The sequence below is a fragment of the Podarcis cretensis genome (assembly GCF_951804945.1).
Source record: "Podarcis cretensis genome assembly, chromosome: 10".
Classification (NCBI taxonomy): domain Eukaryota; kingdom Metazoa; phylum Chordata; class Lepidosauria; order Squamata; family Lacertidae; genus Podarcis; species Podarcis cretensis.
In genome coordinates, this window is record NC_137179.1 from 32772090 (window position 1) to 32787082 (window position 14993).

The window sequence follows — 14993 nt, forward strand, 5'->3', positions numbered from 1 at the left end:
GCCTTCTGGGAAATGATATATAATGAGCTGAAAAAGGTATTTAAGTATACCTTTCCTAAGAAACCAGAGGCCTTCCTTTTGGGCATTGTTGGCCAGAGGGTGTTAAAGAAGGACCAAACATTATTTATGTATGCAACAACAGCAGCAAGGATACTTGTCGCTAAACATTGGAAAACTCAAGATTTGCCCACGCTGGAAGAATGGCAGATGCAACTGATGGACTACATGGAGTTAGCAGAAATGACCGGCAGAATCCGAGACCTGGGAGAAGAAGCAGTGGAGGAGGATTGGAAGAAATTTAAGGACTATCTTCAAAAACATTGTAAATTATATGAGTGTTGAAGGATGAGAGATTTGAAAACAATAGGGCACCATAAAGTTAGCTGAAAAGAATATGAGAATGAGTTAATTTCATGAGAAAGATAAATTTTAAATGAATATCATGTTAAAACTAGGTATTTAGGATTTTGCCAAAAATATTCAAAGTTATGGATAAAATATTGGAATCTTGTACAATAAGAATGAAAATAAGGTGATAAGTTGCTGGCTAAAGTTTTGTTAACTTGGAAAGTAGGAGCGAGAGACGCGAGGAAGTCCAAAAGGAAAAAAAATGAAGAAAAGATGGTTATTACAAGATGTATAACTTTATGTTTGTTTTATTCTTTGTTTGTTCTTTGTTTATTCTGTCTTTCTTTTCTTTATTGTATTAACAAAATTCTTAATAAAAAATTTATATATAAAAAAACAACAACTTATCTTACCTGTGGCAGAAGTCCAGCTTCTTCCTTCATGGACAGTTCAAGGTAATGAAGTAAACTCTGGAATTTCTTATCCTCATAGTCAAAACGATTGCCAAAAGTGAGGAAGCAGATCACATTGCTAATTGCATTGTTTATGAGATAGTGAGGATCAAATGATTGACCTGAAAAGGACAGAAGAGCCCAAAAATGATATTAGGACACATCCAACTGGTATAGCTCAGTTGGTAGAGCATGAGACTCTCAATCTTAGGGTTGCTGGTTCGAGCCCCATGTTGGGCAAAATATTCGTACCTTGCAGTGGGTTGGACTAGATGACCCTTACGGTCCCTTCCAGTGACAAATTCAATAATTCTATCCTCCACAACCCATACTCATCAATTCTTTTAGCATGTATTGAACAATCCCTCCTAAATCCACATAAATTCCTAAGAGAGAAGTCATCCAAAAGCCTATCTAGCATACATAGTCTTAATATTTTTCTCTCAGATGGGCGTAACCGGGGGGGGGGGCAGTAGGGGCAGCTGTCCCCCCCCCCAAATCAATACAAACCAATACAAATCTGAGGTTCTGCCCCCTCCTAACAAAAATCATGGCTACGGCCATGCTCAGACTCCTCACAGTTTGATCAGTTTCATAAATAAGCACCCTATTGCCCCAAATATAAGCCACACCCAAATATAAGCCGCACTTTTAAAATTGAAGGGGGGAAACACCCAAATATAAGCCCCTTCCTTGCTGCTCCTGGCTGCATACTGGGGGGGAGGGGAGCTGTGATGAGCTGCCGGCGGCCTTTCCCCTTCTTTGCTCTCTCCCTTCTTGGCCTTGAGGGAGAGGATGGGGGACTACGCACGGGGTGGGTGCTGCTTTGCCCTGCTCCTGGCACTGTTTGCCCCACACTCCTGGCTGCATACCGTAAGGTTGCGGATATAAGCAGCACTTTAAATTTTCACAGTTGGAATTGGGGGGGGGGAGTGCAGCTTATATTCGGGCCAATAGGGTAAGTTTAAAAATGCAAGTTCTGAGGAGGCTGAGCTGATGACTGAACAAAGGTCCTGAGTGTTTCTAAAAAGCAGCTGGGGCATTGAGAAAGTAGAAAAAATCACTCATTACAGCCTAAATTATTGCTGGTCACCAACTACTTGAACAGCCATTTATTAACAGCCATTCTGCTAGGCTGTCACTCAGGGGGTGGGACAGAAGGGCTGCTCCATTGGCTGGCTGAGAAACCTGCTACTATTTGTTTCCCCTGCTTTTTGATCAAATGGTTTAACTTTAAGAATTGGTGTTAAGTTGTGGGTGAACATATCAGAAGACACAGCGATTTCTCCAAAGCAGCTCTTTATTTGTAAGCTGGAACAGAACTGAACTGAAGGGCTCAGTCAGCCTGCTTATATAGAGCTCCAGAACCTTGTTACTGTAACAACTTTCTAAAACTATCCAATCACTGAACGTCACTTTCGATCCTTCATTTGCATAACTATCTACAGTATCCCCCGCTGGCCCAGGGTGAGAACTTCAGTACATAACACCTGGTGTCTGAGTTGGCATGTTTTTTTTCTTTCCTCAATATCCCCTTTTCCACTTGGGCTCTGTCTATCAGATTATAAGCCTGCAGACAGTTGCTGTCTTGTTTTCTTATCTTTTAACATTCTAATTTTCTAAACTTTTGTAATGCCTAGAAAATGTTAGCTGCTTTTTAAATGATAAATAATAAAAATAGGTCAGTGGTTGTTGCTTTTCGGGTGGTAAAGTAGATGCAGAAATGTCAACTGAACTTAAGATTCAAAGAATGAGAAACTGAGAGAAGCTGATATTGACAAATTCACCCACCCTCAGTCTTAATCAGCCTGATTCTTAATCTGAACTCTTGCCGTGGGTGCCTACCATATCCCTATGGCGTAGATAATTAATTTCTTTATGAAAAGTCAACCAATTGCACAAATTTTCTTTCTGGAAAGAAAATCTTATAGAAGTAAGAGAAACACACATCACTGTCCTATACTCAGATGTACAGTATTATCCTTTCTTAAAGTATATTACTTGGGTCATCAGAATAAGAATAAGCAAGACTTTGTCAGTATGCCAGAACTGGAGGAAGGACTGATCCTGATCCCAGGAAGATGCAAATGCTCTGAAGACTCAATGAAAGTAGTGAGGGAGGAAATATTCACGGTATAGGAAATGCCCCACTCATTTTTATGATGGAGATAACCATCTACCTACATCTTCCACTTGCTTTTTAAAGGTATCGCCCTTCGCCCTTCCCAGTTTTCCTGGTTTTAACACACCTTCCTTAGAACTAAACACTGAGCACAAATGTCCAGCTTCCTCAACCACCAGCTGCTCCAGAGATTTCTTTCCCATTCCAAAGTCTCTCAGTATGGAGAGGGTAAATCTCCGCTGATCCTTCCAGGCTTGACTGTACTGTGCCATCACCAGTCCTGAAAAAGTGAAGAGGGAGAAAAAGTGTTTTGCTTGTACATTATATTTTAAAGACCTTGCTGGATAACCCTTGGTCACCAACAAATTTCATGGCAGGGCCACCGGGAGAAATGGAAGACACATGGACGGCCAGCTCCCTGACACCCACGAAACAGCTCCTACGGCCTATTCTCTTGCCTCTTCGTTAGCAGCTGTGAGAACCTTGGCTCTGCGGCCTTCAGCTGCTAAGCCCTGTTCTCTTTTATTCCCCATCTTATGTACAGTTAAAACCACCAATAGGAAGCTGGATTTGGAGTCCATCTTCGGCCTAATAAGCCATATTGCTTCTGATGGGGCTAACCAAACAGCAAGGCCTCAATATCGCCTGAAAAAAGCTGTAAAATATATGACTTCTCATATATATTATTATTAAAAAGTAATAATAATAATAATAATAATAATAATAATAATAATAATAATAATATACCACCCTTCATTATAATATCTCAGGGCAGTTCACAGAATTCAGAATAAAAACAAGTAAATAATTAAAAGAAAACAGCAAAACAATAACCCTCACTTCTTGCAGACACATTTAAAAGGCTGTAGAATATTAATCAGCCCAAGGCCTGGTTGAAAAGGAACATCTAAAAATATATATTGAAGGTGTCAAATGCACCTCCCTTGAGAGAGGATTTCACAAATGGGGAGCCACTACAGAGAAGGCCTGTTCCCCTGTTGCCACCCTCCAGATCTCACGTGGAGGAGGCACATGGAGAAGGGACTCAGATTATGAACACAGAGTCCGGGACTGTTCTTGAGGTATATAGATATAAACAAGTACTTTATCCCATAATACTGGCATTGATAAGATAAATTACCACGAAGAAGGAACCTAAGTAGCTCTGATATCTACTTATACCAGTTATGCCATAGTTTTATGGCAAAGAACACTTTGACCTGAACTATATGAATATATACTGAAGCCATGACCTTATATTTTTCTTTTCAACATCTTTTTTAATTTCAAAATTATGTGCATTATGTGTACAAGCATTTCAGCAGATCACAATAACAATATTTTAAAATGATTTTATTTAAAATTAGAAAATATACAGTTGTGTTGTACAAGTACCTAAAGGGACTATAAAGTATACAATTTTTTTATCATTAAATACACAATTTAACTACACAGGGCCCCTCCCCTCCCTGCCCCGCAAGCATGTGGGGCCATTCCGACTGGCTTTGGCAAAGGGCGGATCAGGAAGGAGAGAGTTAGTAGCACAGAGAACTCCCTCTCTCTGAAGCCCAAATCAGTATAAACTGATTGCCAGTTTCACTGAGAAGTAGGGAATTGGAAGAGTTGCTCCAACACGGATGGTTTTGTCATACAGGGCAGATGTATATAAGAAGTCCCTGCTTGGAACGGATCTGTAATCTATTACATTGGTGCCCCGCAAGACAAATGCCTCGCAAGACGGAAAACCCGCTAGACGAAAGGGTTTTCCGTTTTGGAGGTGCTTCGCAAAACGAATTTCCTATGGGCTTGCTTCGCAAGACGAAAATGTCTTGCGAGTTCCTGCGGGTTTTTTTTCCTCCCCCCCCCTTTTCTAAGCCGCTAAGCCGCTTATCAGCTGATCCGCTAAGCCGCTAAGCCGCTTATAAGCTGATCTGCTAAATCGCTAATAGCGCTAATCCGCTAAGCTGTCAAAGGGCTTGCTTCGCAAGACGAAAAAAACGCAAGACGAAGCGACTCGCAGAACGGATTCTTTTCGTCTTGCGAGGCACCACTGTACACAGATGTGTGTTCTGGCATGGATAGAAGGTCTCCTGTGGAACCTGGGCTTAGCAAGAAGGTGGAGAAAGCTTCTCCTGATTGGGGAGCTTCAAGGATCCTGTATCTCTGTCCTCACAGTTTTCAGGTCTCTTCTAATAGGAGTCCGGGGTCATGACAGCCCCTTGCAAAAGCTTGATTTATGCACTGAAATGGGCATAAGTAGATTCTGAACAGGTCTCTAGGGAAAATGCTGAATACCCCACAGCCTCCAAGTGCAACTTTGCATTAAGAGAACGGGACTTGGTGTCACATTTGCAATGCTAGCGTGACAAGTGGTGGCTGGGGACTCCCAACCCCTTTCATCTTCTCCAGGAACTTGGGGCTCCAGACATACCTTGATTGACTTCTCCGTATCCCAGGTGTTTGTAGATAGGAAAGAAGGGGCGATCAGCAAAATCTTCTGATTTATGGACTAAAGCTTCTTTCACAGCCTTGTAACCATTCAGCACCACCACATTTGTCCAGAAGTTCTGCAGGCTATAAATATTCCCATATTTCTTACTTAGCTATAAAGACAAGAAATGGGGGACATTTTAAGATTTCTTACCCATCCTACTCTGTCAAGTCCCAGGGCCAGTTACAGCATAATAAAAATAATATAAATAGAGAAAAAGTTAGCATTGCAAAAGCAAGCCAAATCATGCCAGTGAAAACAGAGCAGTACACATTTGACGGAAGAGGTGGGACTGATAAAACAAAATACCTCAACTATCAAAGGTGAGAATAAAGGGATACATCTTCAGCATAGGGACAAAGCTTTGCAAATGACGCACCTCAGTGGGGCTGCCACAGAAAAAGCCCACTACTAGGCTGCCATTCCCTGCTCCTGAGGGTGACAGAACTACCAAGAGAGACCTCTCTGCTGATCTTAACATTGCATGCTGCATTTTGCACCAGCTGACGTTTTCAAAATGTCTTCAAGGGCAACCCCATGCAAAGTGCAGTGCAGTGCAGTAGACCAATCTAGAGGTGAACAGTTGTAGCATATATAAAGGTAAAGGTACCCCTGCCCGTTTGGGCCAGTCTTGACAGACTCTAGGGTTGTGCGCTCATCTCACTCTATAGGCCGGGAGCCAGCACTGTCCGCAGACACTTCCAGGTCACGTGGCCAGCGTGACAAGCTGCATCTGGAGAGCCAGCACAGCACACAGAACGCCGTTTACCTTCCCGCTGGTAAGCGGTCCCTATTTATCTACTTGCACCCGGAGGTGCTTTTGAACTGCTAGGTTGGCAGGCGCTGGGACTGAACAACGGGAGCGCACCCCACCGCGGGGATTTGAACCGCCGACCATGCGATCGGCAAGTCCTAGGCACTGAGGTTTTACCCACAGCGCCACCGGCGTCCCTTGTAGCATATATAATGAAAGACTAAACTGATAAAACCCAGTCTGCGAGAATGTATTCTGCCCAATGTTCCAGAATCCCTGGAGCAGAATTGCTTGCAGCGATATTGCTCAATTACATATGTAGAGAAGGGAAACTGCTATTGGAGCCAGATAAAAGGCCTAGCAAGGAAAACAGTGTTTACCCAACAAATAAAGAAAAAAAGCTACTGTTGATATTTTGGAGAGGATGGAATTTAAACCTTGGTACTCTGCTACAATAAACACCAGCAACTGTTTCATAACATCCAGCAGAGCCAATTAATCCTGTATCACAAATAAAGCTATAATTCAATTAAGCTTCCAGTAACAGACCCATTCCATGGATGACCATAAGAAGCACAGAAGCATCTTGCCCATGCCCAGCATAGCCTCACTCATTCCTCCAAGCGACCAAGACACAAGGCAGCCACAATAACCTCACATCAATAATTTCACTCATTAGAACCACATAGTCAAGCTTTTACCCTGGATCATAACACTTTTTTGTTATCTTACTATCATCATAGGATTCAGTCATTCATTTTAGGATTCACGTTAAGATTTGGTAGAAGTAGCACAAAGAGTTTGGAGGTTTGGAGTACATTGTCAGCAGTATGCTGATGACACTCAGTTCTACTATAGGGTTGGGTTTCCTTCTGCATTGTGAAAAATGCAAGCACAAAATCTCCTTGCCATGTTTATGGGAAATATATTCACCTGCTAGGATACATGGTGAGGCATTACTGTCCCAACACTTGACCCACCCATCCCGCTCTCCTTTTAAAGAGTGGGGCGGGACCAGTCAGTTGCACTGTTCTTGTCCCAAGCAAAAAGACTGGGGATGCAAGTGAAAACTCCTACAGCTCTAAGAGTAGTAGTAGTAGTAGTAGTAGTAGTAGTAATTTATTTATACCCCACCCATCTGGCTGGGTTTCCAGCAAAATATTAAAAAGTGAGTATGAGACTTCCGGAACAGCGCACCTACAGTTGGGTGGGGATCTGTGCTCCTGATATCTTAAGGCGTTGGAGAGAGAGAAAAGGGGGACGAGGCATGTCACCCCAACCTCAGGGGGGGATCCTGAGGGCAGAGCCCACGGCAGCGCAAAAAGGGGTCTCCCAAAGCGAGAAAACAAAGTATATAATTAAGACGCAGGGAGGACCTCCGCACAAACAGGCTAACCCACTCCCTGACGCAAACGCCCCAAAAAGCTGACGAGGCAGCGCTGAACTCTCCTATAAGAGAGAGACTGTTAAAAATAAGACGTTCTTCTCCTGAAGCAACTGTAGGAAAATTCAGAATCTTTAACAACTCCCCACTAGCGAAGGTGGGCAACAAGGGAGAGATGAGATATAAAAGTTTTTTAAACACAGGGTTCAGTCTGAAGTAAAGAGGGGACCACAACACAGCACAGACAACTCCTGTTAAAATACCTCACAAGGAGTTTCTTAGGAATATTTAAAAAAAACACCAAAAGTTCAAAGAAATTGCGATAAGACAGAGACAAAGGACAGAAAGTAAAGGAACAGATAATAGACAAAGGAAGGCAGGCGGCGCTCTAAGGGGAAAGCGGGTGGTTGAGAAGACTACCCCAACTAAACATAAAACATGGACCTGTGAAGAAAATTTTCTGGAAAATTCCAGAGGAGTCAGCGTTGAGGAGTCGCTATTGGCAGAAGTGATAGAGTGTTAACAGGAAAAGACGCCACAGAGAGAGGACTAGGATCACAAATGAAGAGAGATATTGAGGAGGGAAAGAACTAAGAGGGAATATAGAGACCTCTTGTGACCAATATCAAAATAGACACTGACAGAAAACAAATAATTTGAAGAATAGCACCATCTGGGGGACAAAAATATGGCTACAGGAACAAATTAAATAATCTCAAAAATAAAAAGAGGAGATTAAACAACACAGAAATAGGAGCCTCCCTCCCCTTTTACTCCCTGCTTTTTTTCGGCACCACCCTAGAAATAGGGGAGGAAAATATTGGATAACCCAGAAGGGAATGGACTCATAATTATTTATTTTAGGGGAGTTCCCTAAAAGTTATAAAACCTCGAGAGAAAACAGAAAAGGAAGAACAGACAGGACGAGAGCCTAATGGGATCAAAGAAAGCCCAGTCAGTGAGTGGTTTTACTACATATTTGAACCACCAATAAAAAGTCTCAGTTATAGAAAGTGAGAGCAACATGGACCTGAAAGTACTTATAGTGGTGATGGAGAGAATAGGGGAAAATGTAGGTGAAAAAATTACAACATCAGAATATTAGACGGAAAGATGGAAAATATGGGAACTAAGATTGAAAAAACCTCTAGTCTAATAATGGAACTCTCCAATCAAGTAAACCAATTGACAACTAAACATAAAGACTTAGACACAACAGTCCAAGCAGTAAAAGTGAAGATACGAAAACAAGATGAAATTATTTTAAAAAATCAAACAGACCAAAAAGAGATGAAGAGATACCAAGAAAAAATAAAGGAGAAATTGATGAACTGAGGAAAATACAGGAAGACAACTGGAATGCCATGGCTGTCTTGGAGATGAAACAGAGAGAAATGGTTCTCCGTCTGCGGGGAATTAAAGAGAACCAAGATGAAGAAATAGCTACGAAAATAACAAAAGACTTAGCAGACTGACTAGGAGTATGAGAACAGGACCTGATCCTGGACATTGAAAAAATATTCAGAATAAGAGCAAACAAATCAAGAACCAGGAAAGGTCCAGGAGACTTTGATTTTCCTGAACTCAAGGCTGCTTAGAGAAAAACTTTTGTTGAAGGGTAGTGTGATGGTTCTAGGGGTTGCTCGTGCGTAAACCGGCGCCACCCTTGGCTGGGTTGCCTGAGTGAACCTTTTCCGTCCGGACAGCCACTCGCCCGTGGCTGTCTCTATCGCTGGCAGAATCCGTCAGTGGGCATTTCTTGAACTTCTTCCAGCAAAGAAGTTCTTTGACGCCTAGTCTCCGCCTACTCTCCCTGCGCGGAAGCCTTCTGCGCAAGGAGGGTGTGGGCAGCGGAGGACCCGTGCTCTCCCCGCTGGTCCCAGGCGAGGAGTCATGGGACCGCCTCGCCGCTTCCCCCATCTGCCCCCCTTCTCCACTAGTGCTACGCTGATTTCCTTCCCCAGAAGATGGGCTGCTTCTCCCCATCCCGGGACGCTCTCCGGAATCCCTCTGGAGCCCTCTCTCTCCCTCTGGCTCCGATGGCAGTCCCTGACAGGTAGTATGGATCAACTTTACATAGAAGGGAACCACATCAAAATAACGAAAGAAGTCCCAACACATCTGCTCAAAGAAAAAAAGAGATAACTACAGATTTATGACCTCGGCGTTAAAAAAAACAAAATTATGTTTAAATGGGAATTCCCCTAAGGACTATCTTTTACATACAAAGAAAGGAGATCTTTCAGATCAGAAGAAACAAAAATCTTCGGGAGAAAATATTGGGAGGAATTAGGAGGAGAGAAACTTCCAAAGTGAAAGAAAGAAAGATAAGATTAAGACTTTTTATTACAAACGGTATTTAATATAGTTCTCTGTCTACCATTATATGAAATTACCTACGCTAACTATAAAGTGAGTTTGTTTTAATTTAATAAAGTGGTATGGCACTAAAATGTATTTCATGGAACGTGAATGGGATGAATAGCAAATTTAAGAGGAATAGAATAGAATGTATATTAAAGAAAAGGGTTTTCCTGTTGTTATTCTGTCTCTCACAGCTACAATAAACCTACCATTAAAATTATGGACTGGTCATTTCTTTGTCAGAAGGCAAAAGGGCAAATTTAGCAGGGGACCAAATACTCCCCCCCCTCACTGTAAGAGAAAATTTTATGAAGATGCACCACAGATGGTATATGTCTCCAGATAGGTTGGCAAAAATGAATATATTGGGTAGCAATAAATGTTGGAGGTGTAATAGAATGATTGGAACCTTATATCATATGTGGTGGTACTGCCCTGAAATTAATAAATTTTGGAATATGATACATGAGGAAATAAAAAAGTTGATAAAAATATAATACAACAAGAGAACAGAATCATATTTATTAGGAATCTTGAATGGAGACATTCCGAAAGACAAAATTAATCTTTTCCTGTATGCAACAACAGCAGCAGCAAGAATGCTGGTAGCCAGTCATTGGAAAGGAAACTACATCCCAACCAAAGAAGAATGGGTGAACAAACTACGCAAATATTTGGAATTAGCAAAGTTAACTGATTTAATAAGACAAAAACCAAAAAGTATAATTCAGAAACAATGGAAATGTTTAAATGACCATTCATGTAGACAAGGATCAAATACAAGGTTTTGGCTCTGTCTAGAGTAGCCTTGTGAGAGACCCAGAGAATTTAGTGATTTGATCATTTATGTGGGACTCTATGGGAGAAAAATATGGAATAACAGAGATAATTTTGTTTAAAATGTTTATAGGAAGTGCAGTGAAAGCGGTGGAAGTCAATTAATGACATTTTATTATTATTTACTTATTGAAATATATGTAGAATCAATTTGTAGAATATGTAGAATAAATTTGTAGAATATAAATTTGTAGAAATATATGTAGAATAAACTCTTCCTAATTTCTTCTTTTCTTTTCCTTTCCTAACTTTCCTTTTCTTTTCTCACACTTATTCTCTTTCTCTTTCTTTTCTTTCTTCTTCTTTCTATGTCTTTTTTCCCTTTTCCTTTCTTCTTCTTCTTTTGTTTATTTAATTATTGAAAATTTTGTGTATATGTGTATATTTGCAATGTTTTGTTTTGACTTTGTAATAATTATGCTAGAATAATAAAGCATTTAAAAATAGAGAGAACGTGACTAGAATGCAAATCAATGTGTGCCACAAAAAAAACACACCAAAGAAGCCTTTCATTTCACTTCCACAAATGACTCATTCACACTTTCCTTTGTTCAATATTTCTAGGCACAAGTCCAGGCTTTCCTGGTCCAGATCCAACTTCTTTTTTTCTTTCTTCTCTGATTCAGTGGCAATGATTGAGTTTTCCAGTGGAAAGTGAGGGGCTAAAAAAACAAATTTTGATATGCACCAGGAAAGCACCAACCTGTGCCTAAAAAATGAGTGGTAAAAGGCAGTGCTTTTTTTCTGGGGGTACTCAAGGGAACGCAGTAATAGCACCGTTTTCCCCCAAGTGTTAAAAGTATGGCACTTACTGTACCGACTTCAAGGTGAGTGCTGGCACCTTTTTTCTTTTTCTTTTCTTTTTTTAAAAGCACTGGCAAAAGGTAAATGGGGATGAGCCCAAAGAGTTAGCAAACCAACAAGAATCTTTCCTTGCAGGCATTTGCATTTTCAAATCTTAAAAGCATTATTTTGCAATCTAAATAAGTCTCCAGAATGAAAGGTTGCAACCACTGAATGTTCTCTTCTGCCCTCAAGCAGCTTAACTGAAGATTCTAGTTTTGTTCACCAAGGCTCCGGGCAATAATGAGATTTGAAATATGCATTCTGGGTAGATTATCCCCTGCAAATGCAGGATCACAAAAATTACCATTAATGGAAATGATTATTGCTCCTCTTTCAGCCCTCAAATTCCACAGAATGCAGTAAACCTGCAGCTTGCACACATTTCACTTGTGTGCATTCAGCCTTACACATGCTGCAAAAAAAATTAAAAGGGGTGGAAACTGGGTGGGGTTCCAGGAAAAATAACTTTGGCAATCCCACCCACCACTGAACCCAATGCCTTTTGACGATCCCCAATTTTGGCTTTATTCCAAGAACATAACCCCCACGTAAATTGCCTGCTTACTGCATGCCTAGTTATGGAAGGCGTACTTGCAGTAGCAGGGCCAGATTAAACCCAAGTTGCCAGGGCTTAAAGCCCACTGAAATCCATAAATTAGTCTCAACTTACTTAGGGTTCAATCATAAGCTAGATCCGCTAGGATGAGTAAACCCAGACCACACAGCCCCCGTGGGGTGCCAAAAAATGGTGCACGCAAATGAGGTTACGTCTACTAAAAAGAAAACAAAATCTCAATCAGGAGTTCTTACGAGTTCAGGAGGTCTTTGGTGTGCCACATTTTATGGGCTCTAGAGCAGTTATGGAAAGCAAAATGTGTTTCCAAGCCTTATTGAAGCATGTTTGTGGTCACCTTCCTTTCTCATACTGCTAGGGTGTGGTTCCAAATAGTAGTTTGAAAGGGGTGCAGATGGGAAACAATGCTATTTCTTCCCCCTGCAGTCCACGCACCGCACTGCCTGCATTTCCCCATGGACCTCTGCTCTTCCTGCCCAACCCTAGTGCAGACAGAGGCCAGGGTGGTGCATGATCTCCACAAGGCCCAAGTAGCATTGCAGCACTCTAAAAAAAAAACAGTGCCTGCAACTTTGCTTTGCCACCTTCCAAGTTTGGCACAGCAAATGAAGCCTGAGGGTGTGGGTAATACTGGCCAGACATGCCCTTTATTAACACTGGGCAATTCCTATAAGAAAAGTGCTTGGGTGTGTATAGGCTTGCTTCGTTTCTGTTTCCCAGCCCCCAGGAGGCACTTACCAGGGTAAAAGAAACATGAGGGTTGTGGAAGTCAATCTGCAATATGGTTCCAATGAAGGGCAGGGAGAGTGGCCCTGGAGGGTAGCGGCTCCAGCTTTTCCGACGCTTCATGTAATCAAAGGCCAAGATGAAAATAACGAGAAAAATCCCCAACAGCATGGGATTGTTCCATACAGCTGTGAAGAGGGAGGGCAGTGACAGCAAGCGATCCATGATTTTGTTCTTCTCTGGATAAATCCCCTTCTGCTTTCCTTCGCCTTCCTCTCTCCTCTGTCAGCCCCTTTCTGTTTATTTTTCAACTTGTACGTGTTGTTCTAGCTGCTGTCCCTCCCTGTCCACATAGTTGTGCTCTCTTCTAAGAAAAAAGCTCGCTGCTCAAGTTTCGCAACAACTAATCTATCACAGCAACAAATGAAAATCTTGTGGGAGTTGCATCGGAGAAAAGCCCCGCCTGCAGGCAAACAAGCCTGCCTTCTTGCGGTCACTAAACAATACTTGTTCTTGCATGTTAACTAGAAAGTGTCCATAAATAACTTTGGAGAGTGCCCACATGCATTTGTCTTTTTAAAAAAATGAACAATAAACTGATTTAAAATGTTCAGACAGTTCCACCCAGCTTGTTTCTCCCTCTGCAGTTCTGGGTGCTGAACGACAGTCACAATTCCCCTTGCCTGGGGATCACCACTAACATAATGATCAATTGTTCAGAATGAATACCCCCCTTTCTTTCTGTGGACGTATCTAGACAGTTCAAAAATGTGTTCCTACCTCATTTCAGCTGCACAAGGACAGCAACTATAGATTTGCCCATACATTCATTTATGCTTGTCCAGCTATAATATCTGATCTAGCCAGGTTTCCATGTTTTCAAAGCGCTTCAAAAGTTCAGATAGTAGAAAAGGAAGCATTAGCCTGCCCATAAGAGTGACCAGCAGTGCTGCAAAACACATCGCTGTACAGTTCGTATGACTGCTGTTGGTGCCTAATGAAGATTGTCCATGATGAATAGCACATTCAAGCACTACTGATTTAATCTATATACAGTACTAGCCATATATGTGTTAATAAAGTATTCAGAGTTACATTGGTTAGACCAGAAACTGTGACCTGTTCTAGTCCCTTTCAAAGGACAGACTTTCAAATATTGACTTTAGGAGGTAACATAATATCCATTGGAGCTGGTGGAAGAATATCCTGCTGAAGGCTGGATGATATGGAGAAACATGTAGGCAGGACAGAGAAGACATGCATGAGATGTGAAACTGATTAATCTGAAGAAGTTACTATATCTATATTTATATAGAAATATAATAAAACAACAACAACAATAAATTTCAGAATTTGCCAAAAAAATAACAAATACAAATGAAATCCAGGAAGTTTCTGATGTCTTGTATATCTTTAATTATTGCTCTCTCTCTCTTTTTATTGTATTTTGATACAGGAAGAATGCAATAAAACCAAACAGGAGGCAGGCTCCCAAAATGGCTGCCTTTATCACTGGCTTCAGACTAGTAAGCATTCTGCTCCTGTGGGTCAGAGAGGAAATCTCAAAATATGCAAAATAATAATAATTGTTGTTATTATTTTATTTATATCCTGCCCATCTGGCTGGGTTTCCCCCGCCACTCTGGGCAGCTTACAGCATATATAAAAACATAATAAATCTAGCCGTATGAAGTACTGATCAGAGCGAAATATTTAACAAAGCAATCATAAGCAACATTTGCACAGTTTGTGGGAACAAGAAAATTTTAAAACACACACCGAATAGTCAGTGTATGCCCTCTAGTGTTACTCTCGGGTTTGACATGATTTACAGGGAATAGTGTTCAGTCCTGAGTTCTCACCAGGTTTATTCCCCTCTCTCTCATCTTCCATGTAGATTTTTCGAAACATGGAGTAATAGGAACACATTTAAAGATAGAAGGGTGGGGGAATACCTTGTGGAGAAAGATTTGAAGACGTGGATAAACCAAGGAAGAATGCTGGGAGCAATAACAATAAGATAGGGTGGGGAATCTCCTGTTGTGGCAAGGCTGCCCCTCCCAGTCCATTCAAGGCAGGATTATCATTGATGCAA

General features: G+C 41.4%; 1 protein-coding gene across 1 annotated transcript in view; it reads right to left on the reverse strand.

Annotated features, from left to right (window-relative positions):
* TCF20 (transcription factor 20) overlaps positions 1–14993 on the reverse strand; it is a 196930-nt gene that overhangs the window by 8213 nt on the left and 173724 nt on the right. The window contains exons 5-7 of the mRNA XM_079993910.1: positions 5354–5525; positions 3050–3202; positions 762–922 (exon numbers count right to left, since the gene is read on the reverse strand). Coding sequence (XP_079850036.1) covers positions 762–922; positions 3050–3202; positions 5354–5525 — 486 coding nt within the window. The remainder of the gene's footprint in view (positions 1–761; positions 923–3049; positions 3203–5353; positions 5526–14993) is intronic.